Source organism: Tamandua tetradactyla, chromosome 1, assembly GCF_023851605.1.
Source record: "Tamandua tetradactyla isolate mTamTet1 chromosome 1, mTamTet1.pri, whole genome shotgun sequence".
In the NCBI taxonomy this organism is placed as follows: Eukaryota; Metazoa; Chordata; class Mammalia; order Pilosa; family Myrmecophagidae; genus Tamandua; species Tamandua tetradactyla.
The window spans coordinates 199,955,905-199,976,898 of NC_135327.1; the positions used below are offsets into that span (position 1 = coordinate 199,955,905).

The following is a 20,994-nucleotide window of genomic DNA, read 5'->3' on the forward strand; positions in this document are numbered from 1 at the left end:
TCTCTATCTCTCAAGTTTCATTGTGCTTACAAAGGACTCCAGTAATAGGATTAAGACCCATCCTGATGAGTTGGGTCACACCCCAACTGAAGTAAGCTCATCAAAAGATCCTACGTACACACCCCCAGGAATGGATTAATGGATTTCTGGGGTACATACAGCTCCAAACCACCACAAACACGGTGAACCCTAGTGTAAACTATGAACTATAGTTAATAGTATAATTATAATAATATTTCATCAATAGTAACAAACATACTGGTGCTAATAGGAAAAATTTTGTTAATAGTAGGGAAAATTGTGTTTGTGAGGGGGAGTATAAAGGAGCTCTATATTTTCTGCATGACTTTTCTGTAAACCTATAATTTCTCTACTTAAAAAAATAAATATATACACACTTGGACTAAAAGTAGAAGATTCATATGTCTTATATGACCCAAAGGATAATTTCAAAAGGAAATTTGCAAGAATATCACATGTTAGAGTAGCATCAATGGAATAACTGTAAAGACTCCACTGTGTTCCCTGTGATAGCGACAGCATATACTCAGAAGCATGGGTACTGTTATTTCAGTTTAAATCCACTTAATTACATGACTGATAGAATGTCTACAAACTGCTTATATCTACGGGCTTTACTGCACATCCCCAGATTCCCATGTTTTCTATTTTGAACCATTCTAATCAAGATAAAAATTTGTTTTTCAATGCTTCTGTTCAGCTCCCAGTCTCTAAATTCATTCCAGTAATCAGCATTTTCTGAGTGCTCTATTATGAGTCCAAAAATACTCTAGCAGAAAGCAGTTCTCCCAGCCCAGCAGTCTTCTGCACTTGCTCTTTTGCCTCACATTCCCAGGAGACCACTCATGCCCCATTGCCTTCCTGAATCCCTTGTGTATCCCCCAACTTCTAGTGCCCACTCCAGCTCATCACAGCATCTCCCCTCTCCTGTGACTTCATTTCTGCAGTCCCCAGGGTGTTCCTCTTGGGCCTTTACCTAATTTCATTACCATCAGCTTCATGCCTGCTGCCAGCAGCACCTGCCATTCAGAACAGCTTGCCTGTGACTCCACACTTCATTGCTGCCACATCCCAAATCAAATCACGGCCAAAACACCTTTCCTGTCGAGATTGTCTCGTCCCTCTCCTTCTGTTATGATTTATTGTTGTAATTATTCTGTTTAACTCTGTGAGCGCTTAGGGAGAGACCATGTATATGAAACATGCGATACTCAATAATATTGTTTCATACCACCCTTGGAAGCAATGGTAGAGAATGACAAAATAGCTGAAGTGCCTGCTTTCTTCCTTTATTCTTTCTCTCTTCCTTTTCCTCCCTCACCCACTGCCCCCTTTTTTCTCTCTTTCTTCCCTCTCATATTCCCTATGGTAACAACTCCACCAGTTACACTTACAGATGTATTAAGGAACATTATCAGTGGCATGTAAAGCATTGTCTTCTCTTAAGATGTTTATATCAGAGTTGGAATAACTAGCACTGTTTGATAAGTATGAAAAAAGAATGCCATAATATTCTGTATTGCTGTATTGGGACTGGGGATGGTCAGAAAGGTTTTGAAGAAGAAATAATATTCAAGCTAGGCATTAAACAAGAGGAACAGGCAGAGAAGGAAACAGAACAGCGTTTCCAACAGAAAGAATAGCTGTCTCTTGTTGCTTTACCATCTGAAAGTGCTAAAGAATTAAGAATAAAGCTTTTCCCTCCCTCTGCATTCAAGGCTGCTCTGACTGCCTGGCCTTGCTTGTGTGTTTCAGCCCAACAGCAGCAATGACAACATACAGTCAATCACCTCTGGGGATTGGGATGTGACCAAGATTCTGGCCTATGATGAGAAACGGAATAAAATGTAAGTAAGGAATCAGGCCATGTCACAACAGGCCAATTTGTAACAGTAGGGTGCACATCTGACTGGTTAAGTGGGTCACATTCACTTTTTTTTAACCTAAATATACTTACTGAGTACAGAATTATAGCACAGGAGGCCCCAACCTTCCTTCTTAGATGACGTAAATAGCTTCCTCAAGTCTTCATGAAGCTGTGTTGTAGATTCTTGTCTCAACAACCCAACTTCTGAAGTTTCAAGCTACTGATGATGAGGTTAGTTTGCAGCAGAGCTGAGAAGTGAAATATTGTATGGTTATTAGTAGTATTATTACTGATATTTATCAAGGATTTACTTGTTTTAGTTACTACATTTAGTGCCTTATGAGCACAGTCTCATTTAATACAACAGTTTCACATGGTAGTTCTACTGCTTTCCCCATTTTAAAAATAAATAAACTAAGAAGAGAAATTAAGTCATTTATTTTACATTATTCAGTTGGTAACAAGTGGAGCTAGAATATAACTCATTGCGAGCCCAAGTCTCATGTACTTTACCATGATGCCATTCGGCCTCCTTACTCATATGATAAGAACCAAGCTTTCTACAGTCAGAGTCTTGATGAAAATCAGTCAACAACTATGTATTGAGCCAGACTGCACATCTGGACTTACATTAAATGTCTTGGGTCCTTGTTGTCTAGAAATTTAACAATCTTATTAAAATGTTCCTGGATCCAAATCCAATATATATCAGCACCACAACCGCCCCCAGCACCGCCATCTTCAACAGTTCCCTCATGGCTCTAAAGCAAAGGCCAGTGCAGAGATACCTCAAGCCGTATCCCTCAGTCCTTAGATGTCTGTCCTTCTCCTGCTCTTCTCATACTTACAGCTTGAGCCAAATGGGAGAACTACTTGATTTAGCCCACTGAACAGTGGAAGTCCCTAAGTACCTATAAAGGAAGTGGATGCTAATTGAAATACAAATGTGCCTTGCAGCACAACTAATTACTGGGTGCCTTTATGATCTTTTCAGTTACTTCCTCAGCACGGAGGACCTGCCAAGAAGACGGCAACTCTACAGGTATGTGTCTTCCTCATGCACACAGTAGCTCCCTCACCTGAGAGGGCTTCTAGGCTATTGCAGAATTTTACCTTTTCAGCAATAAATTGGGGGGGGGGGGGGACAATAAAGAAAGAATCCCCTCCCTGAATGAATGCTATAAAGGCTGGAGAGAAATAACCAAAATCACTTAGGGGGAGGTTGGTTTTTGTGCTGAAACTATAAAGGCCACATGAGGGAGTCTGGGTAGAAGAAGAGAAAAATTCTTGGACAAGTCCATGTAATGACAGACCTCTGCTCTCTGTAGTCTCTTCATCAAGGCATATCTATCAGGATAACTTTAATCAGTCATGTCACCAAATTAATAAAAATTATAAAGGCAGCCTGCCTACCCTTGCCTCACACTTATACCAGTGGAAGGTTATCTTTTCTCTACCATGAAATATTTTCAGTCCTTTAAAGATAGGTTCCATATTGGAAACTGTGGTTATAATTGATACTTCCATGCAAAATGTTCAGATAAGAATTTCTTCCAGGGGTACTGAGTGTCTTAATAGTTTTTGACTTTTGGAAACACATTTAAGCCTTCTTGACAAGAAATCATATTTGATCAGTGTGGTCCCAGGTTGACATCATCCAATCAGCCCCTATTCTTCTAGCTCCATTGAGAGGCAACCTTGCAACCATTTCACTCTGTCAGGAGAAATGACTTTTGGAAACAGCCAGAGTTTGATTCAAGTAGTGTTTGTGGAGCTGCTACCTTATCATTTTATCATATGACAGCCAGTGTTAGGCACTGTGAGAGTATAAGGATATGTGAAGCAAATCTCCTCTTCTCGAAGAACTAATGATCTAGTCAGAGAGATAAGACACATGGATATAAACAATTAGATAATATCTAATTATAATTGTACTTGCCTCATGACTCTGAAGTCTAAAACAACTATACTTGCCTCACAGCAAGGCCGTCCACTGGGCTCAAATAAAAGAATGTACATTACATAAAACATAAGTCCTGAGAATTCTTAGAAGTCAGAGGGAATTACTGGTCAGGGATGGCTTCATGGGAAGATGAAAATGGAGCTTGGTATTAACAGATTTTCCAACAGGGGAACTAATGGAAGAATAGTGCCCAGCTGGTTGATTCAGGGATTCACAGAAGAGCTTTTGTAGGAGAGAAATCGGTCAGCTCAGAATACCAAGCTAAGAGATTTGGATCTTGACCATGATGAATGTTCCCTCTCAGTCCAATAACCACGTCTCAGCTCATGCCCTGATGTGGTTGCTCTTCCAGTGCCAACACCGTGGGCAACTTCAACAGGCAGTGCCTCTCCTGTGACCTGATTGAGAACTGCACCTATTTCAGTGCTTCCTTCAGCCACAACCTGGATTTCTTCCTGCTCAAGTGTGAAGGTAACTTCCAGCCTCTATTTCACACCTCTTTTTAAATTGATGTGATGCTGAAATTCACAGTCATACTCTTAGAAAGGTGGAGGAAGGGGTCAGGTAGGGTAAGAGCACAGGTATGATAAGAGAACAGCTCATTCCAGAACTGGTAAATACCACTGAATACATGGGCTCATAGACACAGTTTGTGTCACTTCTCGATCTGGTGCAGTAATATTTTAGGTTGTATTACAGTTTATCAGAATGTTTTATGCATGCTATGCCATTTAACCCCACAGCTTGTCTACCACTTTCCATAAAAGGGCAATTGTCCTGTGAGCTAGTTGGGATAGGCATCTTGAACTAGCTCACCTATAATAAGGAGATAATACAAAATTTCAAAGATCAACTTTTTAATTGCATTTAAGAATTGGGGTTATTAAAAAAAATGAGTCTTAGACAGAAAATAGTTTCCTGTGACCCAATTTATCACTAATTTACCCTGAACTTCAGCAAGTTCTTGATCACACCAGTCAACATATAAGAAATGTCCTATACTAGATACAAAAAAAAATTCTTAGTATTTTTCCTCATATTTGGAAAGTTAAGATACAAACCCATGTAAAGGTAAATAATATTAAATATAATGAAAACAAAATATGTCTCAAAGATTAGAGCTTGATTACTGAGACCATCTCAAAGAATGAAGATATGTTACAGGTGGAAACTGAGATCAAAAGCAATTTACTCCTCAATTATTCTTTCAATCCTACAATTCATGTATACAGAATAAATAATTTCCATTAGAGCAATATTTTGCAAGCTTTGTAGCTTTTGCTACTAATGATAGCTAATGACCTCATCCTCTTTATATCATTGTCATCTAATATCTTGAAAAACTACAAAGCAAGAAGATTCAGCATCTTGAGCACCACAAGTTCAGCCCCAGACATTCTTCCAAGATAATGGGGAGACAGCTGCAGAGGGGAGGAAGAGGCTTCTGAAATGCCACATTATTCTGCCAGGTCCCTTCAAGCTTATCATGCCAAACTCCTGTCCCCTCTTCCTTCACGGCCTAGTAAGCAGATCTCTGAGCATCAGAATGCAATTAGGAGTGAAGAACCTAAGATCTAATTGATGCACTTTACTTATCAGATAAAAAACCTGAGGCCAAAATTTATGTGAATTTCCCCTGACTCATGCAGAGAGGTCTATTATCAAGGTCTCTTGACTCCTAAGCCAGTGATCACTCTCACCATATGGTAGGACCTCATGCAATAACAACTTGAGAAAATACAGATTTATAGAGTATAGAGATGTTCTTGTTTGCTAGCTGCCAGAATGCAACACACCAGAGATGGATTGGCTTTTAATAAAAGGTGATTTATTTCATTAATTCTTCAGCAGAAAGGCAACTAACTTTCATCTGAGGTTCCTTTTTATGTGGGAAGGCACAGAATGATCTCTGTTGGCCTTCTCTCCAGGCCTCTGGGTTCCAACAACATTCCACATGGTGATCCTTTTCTGCATCTCCAAAGGCCTGGGCTGAGCTGCGAATGCTGAGATGAGGTATGCTGAGCTGCTTGGGCTGTGCTACGTTGCACTCTCTCTCATTTAAGCACCAGCCAATTTAGTCAAACATCATTCATTGCAGCAGGCATGCCTCCTTGGCAACTGCGGATGTAATCAGAAACAGATGAAGTTCACATGCCATCGGCTTGTGTCCACAGCAATATAACTAGGCATCTTCACCTGGCCAAGTTGACAACCGACTCGAACTACCACAAGAGACTAGGAAAATCTGGCAAACAGACCAAGTAGGAGCCTCAAAAGTCTGACATGGAGCTACATAATCAGAGATTTGAAATTTTATCTCATAGAAAGAGGCATTGAAAGAAGGAAAAAAATAAAGTCATTATAAAGAAGAACTTCCCTAAAGAGAATGCTTGAGTGAAAAAGGTGATAGAATTTCTGTCATGGAAGATTTTCAAAGACAGCAGATTCTGATTTGCCAGAAATGAATTAAATATGGCCTTATCAGAAGGCAGAGTCTGAACTAGAGGGCTTTTAAGATCTATGATTTTAACTGGTCAATACAGTGGCAACTGGGATTTGTGTTTCTTGGATTCTTATTAATTCTTACTGATATTTGCTCCATATGGTGACCATTACTGAATCCAGCATCTTATTTGTTAACCAGTCCTTTTCTTCTTCCTTTTGGAAGTCAGAAGCTCCCTACTAAGTTCTACAGGAGCTTCTCAAACCAAAGTTGAATCTGGATGGGTTCATTCTAACAATCAGCAGACTTGTGTTTTACAGTTTCCACAGAGCTCCAGCTCTGGGTGGAAATCTAAAAGTTTCTCCCAGGGGTTCTATGGTCCTGAATTCAGGCAGGGAGTTCCAATTTTCCATATGGTAGACATAAAAATGGCACCCATGTCGGGAGGTTATTTGAACAAAGTGTGTTTGGAGATCACTAAACAGTTGTTTGTGTGCAAATTTCCAGTCTGCCTGCTATAATCCTTAGCAGGGAGGAATGGCATTTCTTTTTATTTTTATTTCCTAACCAGTTTGGGAACATTTTCTATGTATAAGGTCACATATATTATGGTGTGTGGAATATTCAGTATGAAGACACAGTTCCTCAGTTGTAGCTTTGATAGTAAAACAGAAGCAAAGAATGTAAGTATCAGCATTCTAGGTCAAATGCATCACTGACCAGCCCATTGAGAATCTCTGTGATCAACTTCAGAAGGGATGAATGCCTCTCCCCTCTCCCCTCAAATGCCTCATCCCCTCTAATAATCAAATAGAATCATAAAATTTGAAGAACAGGATTAGACACAGTGATTATTTTATCCAATCTCTACCCTTCCTCCATTTTGTTGATTAAGGAACTAGAAGTCCTAATTGTTCCTAGAGTTATCCCCCCCAGGATTTTTGCAAACATTTGAAATCTGTTTAAATATTTAGCTTGTTGCCTTATCTTAAGGTAAGCATAAACTAGCCCACTTCTCTGCAAAATTGCTGTTTTAAAAATATTCTATGATAAAATATTTTCTGCTTAAAATAACTTGAATGCTCATATTAACTGCTTCCCCAAAACCTAATCAAAACCTCATTTTTAAAAAGGGATTTTTTTTAAAAAGCCATAAATTTACAAAGACAAGAGAATGGATGAGAAGACAACAGCAGCCAATTTTTAGATGCCAGGAAGCTGTTGCAAGACAAGACTAAATCCTTATCCTGCCATGAAAGTAAATCCTTATCCTGCCATAAGGGAAGCTGAGTAGCAACCCAATTTACACCACAGGATGGTGATAATTGCCATAAGGGATGAAAAGATCCATTGTTATGAACTTTCAAAAAAGAACATGATTATAGCCAGTTTGCTTGGGTTTTTGTAGCTGTTGTTGGAAGAGGAGAAGAACATAGGAAAGCTTCAAGGATGAAGTAGCATTTAAAAGAAGTCATGAAGGCTGGATAGGATTTAGGACATGGAACAGCAGTCCAAAGAAAAATGACAGCATAAGCAAAAACGCAAGGTTATTTGGTTAAATTCTTTTGCAGCCTGTGACTCACAGTCACACTCTTGGATATGTGCATTTTAAGAAGCCCAATTTAATACCCAAATATAATTTTAAAGTATTTTATTTTTCTCCACTTTTCTCAGTAGGCATTAAAGTGTAGTCTACAAGCAACATTTGTTAAACTTCCATTTCCTCTCCTATTTATTCTTTTCACACCCCGTAGCTGTGCTGAGATACTCTGTAAACCTTTGACAAAAATAGCTTCACACCCAGTGCTCGAGACTCTTGGTTCCATCCCTTCCCCTCCACCTGCAGAACTTTATTATGTAGATTAACTTAACCTGTCTGACACAATCAGAAAAAAAAAAATCCCTTTTTAGGAAGAGGGCAACTGTTTTAGCAATTAGAGACTCTCTTTGGTGAATTAGGGAAAAGAATATCTGTGAATGATCCCACATTAAAAATATTCCGATCCATCACAGATGGATGCAAATATCTCAGTTTATCTGGGCATAGGCAATCGAGGGATTTAACACTTAAGACAAGGTGGGCACTAACCAGTGAGAATGAGTGCCCACCCGGAGCAGAAACAAATCCTAATACCACATTAGAATGAAAGGGTAAGGCGTCAGATTTGGGAGACATCTGCAGCTATAAAATCATGAAATTGTAACCATTCATATAACCTTAATCATTCTTCCCAAATTTCTGTGGACCTTCCATTAATGAGTTTTTGGTAAGTTTACTTGCCCCTTTCACTTGCATTGCAATGCTCAATGTTGCAACTTTATCATAGCTGCTGACAGCTCACCAATAGTGATCAGTGCTACCATTTCATTTGTCCTATGTGTATTGTTCTTCCTCTAATTTGCAGTTATTCCTCTCTGGTATTTTTGCCCAAACCTACACTCCCTGCTTGAATGGGAAGGAGGATGAAGAGAACTCTGTTGTTTTTCTCTGGGATATTTTTACCACATGCTAGATGGAATGAGAAGGGGCTATTGAGGGGAGTGATGTTATCCAAACCATATTTTTGGAAGATAACTCTGGAACTTAGAGGGAAAATATTGATTCCAGTTGAGATTTTCCACATGAACTATTCTTCCTTGTCATAAAGCAAAATTAATCCTCAAGTTACATAGATGTTACATGAAAATTTGTGTAGGGTTTTCTCCTCCTCAACTAAATTCAACCCTAAAAGCCACTGACCAACTGAATAAATGTATCCGATTTACATTATTTGAGTCTCACAATCATAGATTTTATTTAGAGAGTTGGATATTTCTCTTCAAACTGCATCTTAAGAACATGATTCATTTTCCTCAAGTTTGTCAAAAAGACTCAATTAATCCTGTTTCTAAGAAATGTCTAAACTCTACCAAAAAAGTGGGAACTGTGTATGAATGCGGCATTTGCTGTTTCGTACTGAAACATTTTTTTATTTTTAAAAGCAAACATTTTTCTCAGAGCCAAAGATAGAATTATAGCTTTTATTTCCTGTTCTGAATGAGGAAAGGACAGTCTGTGTTCTCCATTCCCCTTACAGTGTTAATTTGTCATCTAGAGAGCTATATCCCAATCTTCGTCATAGATTTAGCAGCTTAGTTTATCAAGACGAAGCTTTTCCATCTTGATGTAGAATCAAAGCATTATATTTTGGCCCACGCTTAAAATAAAGTGAGTGACTCCATCCTGATTATTCTTCTTCTTAATATTAAACACTTCCTGAAGATCTCTCCGAGACTCTCTGCCACCATCATGTAACCATCATAATCTAGAGAGATGGGAAATCACAATCACTGAGAGCTACAGAGATGCAATTGGACAGAACTGGGTTAGAATCTGGCTCTGCCACATTCCAGCTTTGCAACCTTGATGTTGGTTAAACTTCCTAAATCCTCCATTTCCTCATCCTGAAAATTAGGAGAATAACAATATCTGTCTTATAAGATTCTTGTGAGGGTTTATCAAGACAGTGCAATATAAAGTGCTTAGCGTTGTATGTGATACACGGTAAATGTTTAATAAATATTAATGAACATTGTTATAATTGAAATTGTTAATGCCATATGTTGGGACCAAGATCAGAGATGGTCAACTTCCATGAAATTAACTAAGCAAACATCCATTACACTGAGTTTCTAAGGACAAATGGGTCATTCTTGCACCTCACCATGCTTGGTGTTAGGAGCCCTGGGTCTGTGCTTACCCTGGAAAGTTAAAAAAAAAAATTCCAGGTGTAACCATAGATGCTAGAGTCACAGAATATTAAACCACCCATCTATTAGGCATGGAGAAGATATTTCTGATAACTTAAAAAAACACGCACACCCAAGGTCCACTCTAGCACTGGTTCTCAGCAAACAGATAATGTAACCAAATTTTCCTGAGCATTTGATATTTCCTCATTCTGTGGCATTTTCTCCTCTCTTCCTTAATTCCTTTAGAGCCGAGTATTCCCAGTTGTCCTGGCACCATCCTGTCATTGGGAATCATAAGTTATCGGGGATGGGAGAATGCAGATTAGGGTGCTAGTGCATTATGCTATTCCTCCTTCAATATTAGTCAGAACAATGAATAAAGCATGAATGAAAAAATAGGTCTCAATCTTTCACTTCCACTTGATTGGAAGTGCTGCAGTGCTATGGATAAGAGGAATTTTGAGGCCAAGTACAGGCACATGAAGAAAGAATGTCCTGAATGATTGGTGATGTTTTCCATACACACAGTGAGGGAGGAAATAGTAGTTCACATGGCATGTATCTATCACATTTGGTGTAATTCCTCCAAATAAATAAATAAATCCTTAATGGTGAAATTTCAGGCATCTTATATACTGGCTTAAATAGTATCCTTCAAAGATTCATATTCACCTAGAACTTCAAAACATGACCTTGTTTAGAAATAGGGTTGTCTTAGTTTGCCTGAGCTGCTTCCACTAGCACCACACAATGGGTTGGTTTAAACAATATGCATTTATTGAATCAGTTTTGAGGCTATAAGAAATTCACAGTCAAGCTATCGGGAGGGCTTGCTTTCTCCCCAAGAGTAGCATTCTGATGCTGGCTGCTGGCAGTCCTTGGGGTTTCTTGGTTATGTCTCTACCACTGCCTTCCTGCTTCACCCTATGGCTTTCTCTGACCCTGGTCTCCAGTTTCTTCTTTTTATAAGGCCTCCAATGATCCTCATTCAATTGGGCCACATCTTAACTAAAAATAACATCTTGAAGTGGTTCTCTTTACAATGGGTTCACACCTACAGAGACAGAGATTAATAACATTTGTTGGGGTACTAAACTCATTCTATCACAAAGGTCTTTGCAGATGTGATTAGTTAAGATGAGGCCATAAATCCAATGGCTGTTGTCCTTTTAAAAAAAGAAAACAGACATAGATACCATAAAAGCAGAGACAGAGAATACAGTAATGCATCTACAAAACAAGGAACAGTGTTGATTGCTGGCAAACACCAGAAGCCGTGAGAGAGGCATGGAACAGATTCTTCCTTAAGACTTTAGAGGGAGCATGGCCTGCTGACACTTTGATTTTGGATTTTTATCTTCTAGAACAGTGAGAAAATAAATTTCTATTGTTTTAAGCCACCCAATTTGTGATTCTTTATTACAGCAGGCCTTGGGAATTCATATACCATATTATCTTTAATGGAATATATCTGGGGGAATTAAGATATATCCTGAAACTCACCTTATACTGCAGAATGAAGTAAAACATTTTTTAAGGGGATAAACTCCTAAAGCCTTATGGTCAACAGAGATGAAAATGACAGCATATCATTTCAGAGACAGAAATTTGCATGGTGAGGAACCCACATTGGGAGTCTGTTACTTGAAGGAATGGAAAAAGCTACAAATCTTGACACCACTACAAAATTCAGGAAGGTTGTTGTCCAGGATTTTTGGTAGAAGGGCATCCCTGTCTCCCATAAATGTTCTAGATTGAGGAGAAAGCACCAGGCTCCTCCAGAATAGTCCAGTGGCAATACTGCGTCACACTCACTCCTTCAGTGTGCTGACTGAGCAGTTTAAGCAGATGTACCCTTTTAAATCCTTACCTTAGGTAGGAATTAAATATTCTACTTCTATTCAAATTATTTGCTAATAAATTATACCTAACTGTAAGTGAGTAGTCCCAGAATTTAAAAAATGAATCCTCATTAGCAAAACAGTATATTAGCTTTGAACATAACTTGTGATTTCAACTCCCAACAGCAGATTTGAAAAATTGGAAACAAGTGGTTTGGTTGTGCAAGCTACCCAATTGTCGAGACATCTCTTATACCAAGTTTTCAAGGCATTAACCTAAGCTACCCTTTTCACTTTTGAATTTATCCAAGTGCATGTTTAGAACTAGGTTTGAGGCTCCTCAGAGCATTGTTAGTGTGTTTGTAAGAACATCTGTTCAATCTCTCAAACATTTGGAGCTATTCCCTTTGAGGATGCATGTACCAAGAACAAGGAGAGAGATTCTCAAGACAGACTATATCATTAGTGTAATTTATATGAATACTTTGAAAGATGTTAAACTCATCAGTAAATGCGGCCAGACCCCAAGTAAGTCACTCAACGGAAGGCCTATTACTTCTCAGTAGCAACTAAATGAACTTCTCCAGTGGAAAAGAAACTTCTCACTTTCCTACTCGACAGCCTTCACCATCATCAGCTAAGTATTTGAGCAATGCTGATACCTGCATGCCAGTGTGCCTTGTTGTGAAATGAGGGGTCATGTCCTGACAGTGTTTTACTTGAAATGTCCATTTAAAATAATTAATAAAATCCCACCCAATAAATAGTACCTCTAGAATCTATCCATTCCTAATATTCCTATTGCACTTACTTTAGGTGATAAGAGCCTTTTTTTATGGGTCAGTTTGCCTTCAACATCTCCTTCCAACCAATTTGTATCAGATTTATATTGCCTAAAGAATATTTCTGTTCAAAATGGCTTCATGAGCACTCATTTTTCTCTTTTCTAAATAAAATGGTAGAAGTAATGTAAAAGTATAAATAAATAGCAGTCCTGGGTCATTGGGTAAAGGGCCACTGGCAGACCAGAAGATTGAAGAATTTTTGAAGAGTAAATATAAATGGATCACAATGAAAGTGAAAGCCAAAACCTTGGTTTTGTAACACAATTGGGGAAAACATGATTACTAAAAAAAATACTTTCTCAGAAGAATTCCGGAACAGCCCTAAGATCAGAGGCAGCAGAGGGTTGGGAGCTTAAGTAGATCATAAATCATAATGGGGGGTTTACTTAAGGGGCTATGAAGAAATACATCTATCCTCTGCTCTCATGGCTGTGGGATGCCACCTTTACCTTAGGACAAATATAGATGAAATGAGAGAGAGGCTTCAGACTGAACATCACAAAAATAAATCCCATGAGAAACATGTTAAAGATTTCTTCTATTTAATGCAGTCAGGTTTGACTGTACATTGTCATCGGAAAGATTCCAGAAGGTATCACATCTATAACACAAGAACACGCTGCTGTGGAAAAGAAATAAACTGAGAAGTGCTTGAAGCTTAATTATGTTTGCCAAAATTAAAAAGAAAAGATTAAGAAGAAAAACTGACTACATAGGATGATCGTATACCCCTTGTTTCCCCCAAGAAAATCTTGGCTAATGCATAGTATAGATCAATAAATTCCTGTTAATTATTTTTAGTGTCCCTCCCCATTTCCATTCATTCTCAAATGTGTCCTTGTTTGGGCAAAATTATTAACCAAAGAATATGACATTGTAACCTGGAATATCAAGCTGAATTATATCCCAAAAGACTGTACAGCTAGACAAAGAAGAAAATTCAAAGAAAACTTAAAAGATGTGAAGGATAGAGCCAAAAAGTCCAACCTGCCTTGCATAAATTCTAGAAAGAGAGATTGTGGAAAATAGAAAGAGAAAAACAGACTATGAGATAATCGCAAATTTTTCCACTGAAGTTTGAGTGTTATAAGAATTTTGAAAAAGATCTAGAGTTAGGTACATCCTAATGAAATCTGATAAGATTTCAATTAGAAATTCCATAAGATTAAAGAGAGAAAAATTAAGGCATAGATTATTTTTCTTTTCTGTTTAAAAAAATTACTCAAATTGGTATCAGATTACTCAGCTTTAAAATAACAGGCCAGGAAACAATGGAGAAAAAACTTAAAATACTGTTGAAGAAGAATGATTTTTTTAACTTTTAGTCCTATAGCCACCACCCTTTTCATAAAATGGACAGGAAAAAGAATTTGGGGATATTCAAATATGTAAAATTTACTATTCAACAAAGCCTTGCTAGAAAAAAATTACACATTGGATGTGCTTAAACAAAAGAAAATGGCCTTTGCACACCATTGTTCGTAGAGGCATTAGTCACAATTGCCAAAAGATGAAAGCAACCCAAATGCCCATGAATTAATGAATAAACAGAAGTAATATATTCACATAATGGAACATTATTCAGCCATAAAAAGGAATGAAGTCCTGATCCGAGCAAAACATGGATGAACCTTGAAGAAATCATGTTGAGTGAAATAGTCCAGGCACAAAAGAACCAATATTGTATTATCTCACTGATATTAAGTAATTAGAATAAGCAAATTCATTGTCATAATCTAGAATATAGGTTACCAGGAGCCCAGGTGATAGGGAATGGAAAGCTAAGGCTTAAAATGTGCAAGGCTCCTGTTTGGAACAATGGAAATATTTTGGTAATAGATGATAGTGATGGTAGCACAACATTGTGAATGTTACTAACAGCACTGAAATACATATAAGAATTGGTTAAAAGGAGAAATCTGTTAGTATTAGGCATATTTTCTTAAATTCATTTTTGAAACTTTGATCAATTCTAGATAATGGAAGTGTCATCTCTTACATAGACTATTTAGTAGATAGTTAGCCATAGTAACTCACATTTTGGGCATTTAGGATAAATTGTACTGTGCTGGTCTGAAAGGATGTATGTACCCTAGGAAAGCCATGTTTCAATCAAAATCCCATTTCATAAAGGTAGAATAATCCCTATTCAATACTGTATGTTTGAAACTGTAATCAGATCATCTCCCTGGAGATGCGATTCAACCAAGAGTGGTTGTTAAGCTGGATTAGGTGATGACATGTCTTGGGTCAACACCATTTGGGTGGGTCTTGATAAGTTTCTGGAGTCCTATAAAAGAGGAAACATTTTGGGGAATGAGAGATTCAGAGAGAGCAGAGCAGAACGACATAGCCACAATAAGCAGAGTCTGCCAGCTAGTGACCTTTGGAGATGAAGAAGGAAAATGCCTCCCGGGAAGCTTCATGAAGCAGGAAGCCAGGAGAAGAAGTTAGCAGATGGCTCTATGTTGACTATGTGCCTTTCCAGATGAGAGAGAATTCTGACTGTGGTCGCTATGTGCCCTTCCACTTGAGTGAGAAACCCTGAACTTCATTGGCCTTCTTGAACCAAGGTATCTTTCCCTGGATGCCTTAGATTGGACATTTCTAAGACTTGTTTTAATTGAGACATTTTCTCAGCCTTAGAACTGTAAACTAGCAAGTTATTAAATTCCCCTTTTAAAAAGCCATTCTGTTCCTGGTATATTGCATTCCGGCAACTAGCAAACTAGAACATGTACTCTGCTGCCTGTGCCTCATCTCATAATGGCTTGTATATGATTTGACTTTGGCTTATTTCACTGTGTGAAAGCCTGGTTTTATAATCTGGATCACTGTATTTTTAAAGACCAATCAAAGGCAGAACAAGATCAATTTCATTTTTCACCCTTGTGGTTATTGGTGCAAGTTTGTGGTTCAGATCTAGAAAAGGAAGCACCATCACTAAACTGGAAGAGTCCTCATCTAAACAAATCCTGCTGGCATGTTTTGATCAATAGTAAAATATCTGTCCATCTCTTCTACCTATGTTTCAACGTAAAACAGATGAATGGTTCTCTTTTTATTTAAAAAAAAAATAGAACGTTTTCTTATTGCCTAGTGCAGATGAATTACAAGTATTAGATTGGAAATTTCTAGCTAACTCTTCAAAAAGCTTCCACTTTAGGTAAGAAAACATAAAAAGAATCTATCCCTAAAATTAATTAGTGGCCCTAAAGAGAAGATATCTGAAAAACAGATGCTTCTCTAAATGTATGGTTCTGTTTCTCCTGTTCCTCATTCTTAAAGAGAAGAGTTGCAACACATATGCTCACCAGGGCAATGAAGGGAATTTAAATGAGTGGACCCAACTTTGTAGGGTACAATAAGGGGTGGTTGGGAGCTTAGGCCACTGGAGAGAAAGAACATCCTATATCCGAAGAGAACAGCTGCTTCTCAGTTCCAGTCCATTGGTGTCATTCAGAAGTTGTTAGATTTCTGAATCTTCCAACAAAAGTTCAAGATCCATATTTTATATAAAAATCTTCTGATTTCTAAATGTTAGAACCCAACTTTGAAATTTTAAATATTACTTCACCGAATAAAACATTTGTAGGCCACATCTGGTCCACAGGTAACTAGTTATAACCTCTACTAGACTGCCGAAGGGAGTTTTTTATTGTTGCTTATTCCAGCTTATAAGGTATCCATTTGGTTATTATGAAATAACCAAAGCACAAGTAGCCAGAGGGAGCCACAAGAGAAATGAGCGTATTTAAACCAAGCTAAAGGATCCAACAATGGACACTCAGGAATCCACAATACTTTTTAGACTGATTTGTGAGAATTTTTTGTATTTACTTGTACCTAATTTCTAGCTATTTGATATAGTTGAGTAAGGCAGTGTTCCTATTAATAAAATCATGCCATTACATTCACCTAAATTATCTTCAAAGACTTAAGGATATTTACCACTTATTCTACTAGTTGTAAATTAATTCATCTTTCTTTGATGCTTCGGGAAGCCTTTGGCATCTTCAATGGCTTCAGTCATTGATGAGAACATTGGTCCACGGGGGGGAAGAAAGACCATTATCATGAGAAGGATTGTAACAATTATTAACCCCACTTTCATCTCTTCATTGTTGACGAACCAAGACACTGAACCAAGCCACCCAGAGTCAGAGCTAAAATCCATAATCTGACTAGATTATGCCAGGCCAGTGTCTCTGCTAACACACCACCCTCCTCATTCGTTTCCTGGTTAGTAGATAGTAAATTGAGAATTTTATGTGCTTGACATGTTGTAAGGGGGAGAACAAAAGCAACTGCAAAGTTACTAAGAAAAGATGGAAGACAAAGATCAGAATCACACTTTTATTCTCAGAAGCCCTGGTTGCTTCATGAATATCAATTATATAGCTTCAAAAAGTAGGAATTTTTCACATTTGGGTGAGAATATAGAAGGTAGTAATTTTAGCCTCTTGTCCTCTCACTAGTAAATGTGGAGTCTAATTATAAGTCGCTGTAAAGGAGTTAGTCAACAAGGAACTTATGTTAGGAATTTACTCTATATCTAATATATGTAACCTCATAATAATGAAAAGAATGGAAGCTACAAGTAATCCTCTAAATTGTGAATACTTCCAATCCTGTTCATTCTGTATTTAGCACAGTGTGTGAGTTTAATAAATAAATATTTGATGCCTACAGATAGAAACAAAGATTTTTTTATAGATAAAAAGTTTTCGAGTAATTGTTGAGAAAAGGGAGTCAGTGTTGGTTTAGCTTTAGAGAAAATCTCTATCTTCCTATTCCAGCCTCCTTCCCCTCTAGAAATTAAACTAGACATAATATTCTTGGTCAATAGCCCACTTTTAAAACATACTCCCTAAAAAATATTAGTGTGGTTGGCATTTTCCCCTGTAATCCTGACTCCTTGGATTGGTCTCCTCATTATCTCTCCAGATATTTCATAACTTGGTGGTGCTATTGGTCGTTATTATTTGTAGACTAACAGAGATTTACAATGAAGAAGGTGCTCATTTCTCCAACATTCAAAGTCTTCTTAAGAATCTCCCAGTGATGAAAATAAAGAGGAATGTAAAACAATAGAATTATAAGTCAACAAGTTGTCTTCTTCAATGTTATCTAACAACAACAAGAAGAAGCTGAGATAGGGAGAGAGGGGAAACTTGGAAGATGAATTAGAAAACGGACTAAACATCTTACAAAATGCTTTTGACAGGAGATGTGGGACCTACAAGCAGTTTTTTCATTCAATGGAAATAAACTAGGATCATACACGTACTTAAAATAGTCACATTCAAAGAAAAAAGGAGCAGAGTCATCTGGCTAAATGGAACATCTGCTTAAGCTCCCATTAAATTTTTTTCCCAGAAGACAATAGATACTGTTAGGCAGCTGTTGAATGATAACAGAGCATTATAAACATATTTTTTAAAGCCATCTATTTTATAATTTGTAGCTGTAAGTCCATATGTAGTGAGAGAAATGGGCATGAATAGAGGAAACCCATGAGTACAAAATATCATCAATCATATTAGACATCATTTTTCAGAATATGTTCTAAAGAATGTTGACAAGAAGTGTTTATTTTTTTCCACTTAGAATGCCAATATGTCTTATTTTTTAATCAGACATTGTAGAAATAAATAATATAGAAAGCCACACCACTGAAATCTACCCTTGCCAACATTTACACACATAAACACTTTAAAGTATCAAATGGATGTTGGCTGTCTTTGTCCTCATTGTTCTCTCCTTCCCTAACCACCTTCCTTACTAACCAATTCCGTCCTAAAGCCTTTAGATTGGGTAGAACGAGGTAGGCATGTGCTCATAGGAGCAGCACTGCATGGAGTGGCAGAGCCCAAGTGAAGTGAGGAGGACACCCACGTGGGAGGCAGCCTGTCATGGGAAGTCAGAGACTCACGGGGAGTCAGGTCCACCCAAGGGGTTCCCTAGTGTGAGGCACTGGAGCCCAAGCAGGATGAGAAAAGTATCTAAGGGAGAAGTGGTCGCAGTTATGATAGAAAATTGCTTACCTTTGGGGGCATGTGGATCAGTAAATAAGACTATTAAGGGTAATGGAAGCCACATTTCTTACTATTGGAGATGGGAGTCATTAAATATAAGAAGGGAGAAGACTAGCATGAACTCTGGGATGTTGGACTGGGATTAGAGGTAGAAGTTTCAATCCCTGGCTTTTTAAATGCAATGCTGAACTTCTGAACTGGATCATTTTGCTGTAGAGGATACTACTGCAACAACTGGCAAAACCATCTCTGAGGAATAGACCACAGTTGTGTATCAAAGTTCAATTCCTGACTTTAATGGTAGTGTTGTGGTTTTGCAGGAGACAGCCTTGTCTGTAGGAAATACACAACCCAAGGAGCACTCAGGGAAGATGGGGCACCAGGTCACTCTAAAATAGTTTGGGAAAGGGATGGGTTCTTTGTACTATATTTGCAATTTTTCTGTAAGTTTGAAATTATTTCAAAATCTTAGAAATATATAAATACAAAATTTAACAGCATAAGCTATGTGCCTAGCAATGCCGTTCAAAGAATTGTGGCATGATAGCCACCCAACTTTGAAGGTGGCAAATTCTACCCCTTTCATCACACATACAATGATCAGAAAATGGAAAAATCTTACTCTACAAAATTTTTAAAGACAGTTATCATAATAAAATTGCCTATATTTTCTAAAGAAAATGAAAAATTGCTTAGCAAAGACAATGCCTAAGTTATTCCTCTTTATTTAATACATTTCTGTCTTCTCTAATATCATCTAATGGGATGTACTAAGTAGCTGATTGGATAAAATATGTACACATTCTAATAATCAGTATATTTATGTTATGAAAATAATTATACTAGAATATCATATATTATAATTGACAGAAAATGGGAAATTGTTTCCCCTTGGTTCTTTAATCTATACAACTGTCTGTTCACCTTTATTTTATCCATATTCCAGATAAACAGGTTGCAGATACCTCAGTTTTCAGATAGTCATAAATCTTGAAATTGTAACATGTTGACGCTTCAGTTTCAAAATCAATTCTCATAGCCTATGCACCTCGGAAATATTTTCAGTTCTCCAGCCCTGTTTTAAAATCTATTTAAATTGCCCTGAACATCTGATACAGTTCTGTCATTATTGTTGGGGCCATTAGTCTTATACAATAATGTACATAATCATATTTGTAAATGACTAATTATTACTCACATTTATATTTATCATATTAAAACACCCCATATGTTTGCCACCTATAGTAAGAAAAACAGAGGAAGATACTAGTGGGGAAAAGAACTGGATTTCTGAGAAAATTGAGAGTTGGTCCAAGAATAATATTGGCTGACCAGCAAAGACAACAGTCTGGTTGTTTTAGGTAGTTGTGTGATGGGCTGACATCATATGGAAGCACATCAAGCATTTCCAAATGGGTACTCTTGAGATTCCTGTAGTTGATTTAATAATTCTAGAGGGAGGGAACTACAAACTACACTCCTAAAGTTCCTCAGCCCTGCTCAAAACCTTTCAATGGCCCGTTACCACCTACCAAATACAGGCCCTGTTTCTTATGTGGTTTCTAGGGCCTAATGATCTAATGTCAACTTTCAAGAACCATCTTCTGCTACTTTCCTGTATAGCAGTTTAGTAATATAGTACTAATAATATAAACTCCAGAGCACATTCTACTTGCTATTCAAATTTTTAAAATGCTTTGTACTTCCCACACCTGTGTTTTTGTTCCTGTTATTCTCACCATCTGATGGGTCCTTGCCAGTTTCTTTCAAGCTATCAGAAGTATACCCTTCCTTTAAAGTTCACTTGATATTGCCATTAGCTTTGTAAATATTTCCTAGGCCATTATGAGATTATCTCGATTTTTTTTTTAAGTTTTCCTGCTATTAACACTTTTCTTCAGTGTGCTTTTTTCATCTTGAAAATCTGTATTTGCTGCTTCCATATTCTGACTTCCCCATTTAATCCTTCTCTCCTTTACATCTGGCTTCCTCCCTCACAAGTTCAAGGTCTCTTCTCAGCTAATTTCAAGAAGAGGAAAGAGCAGAAACAAGACCAGAAAACATCATTTGCTCACTCCAGATTATTGGAGTAGTTCATTGTTGTCCAGTGAACAAGTGCTGGGAGGAGAGTAGTGGAAATCAGTTTGGAAAGGAAGATTGAGGGAAATAAATATATATTAAAATGGCAACCTAAGATAACTGTGAGTGATGTCACCATTATTTTATGGCCATATCTCTAGAAGA

At 37.6% G+C, this 20,994-nt stretch overlaps 1 protein-coding gene across 2 annotated transcripts in view; it reads left to right on the plus strand.

The window, feature by feature from the left end:
* DPP6 (dipeptidyl peptidase like 6) overlaps positions 1 to 20,994 on the plus strand; it is a 919,284-nt gene that overhangs the window by 827,074 nt on the left and 71,216 nt on the right. For both annotated transcript variants that reach the window (XM_077150875.1, XM_077150885.1), the window contains exons 14-16: positions 1,777 to 1,868; positions 2,883 to 2,930; positions 4,204 to 4,322. In XM_077150875.1, the coding sequence (XP_077006990.1) occupies positions 1,777 to 1,868; positions 2,883 to 2,930; positions 4,204 to 4,322 (259 nt within the window). The remainder of the gene's footprint in view (positions 1 to 1,776; positions 1,869 to 2,882; positions 2,931 to 4,203; positions 4,323 to 20,994) is intronic.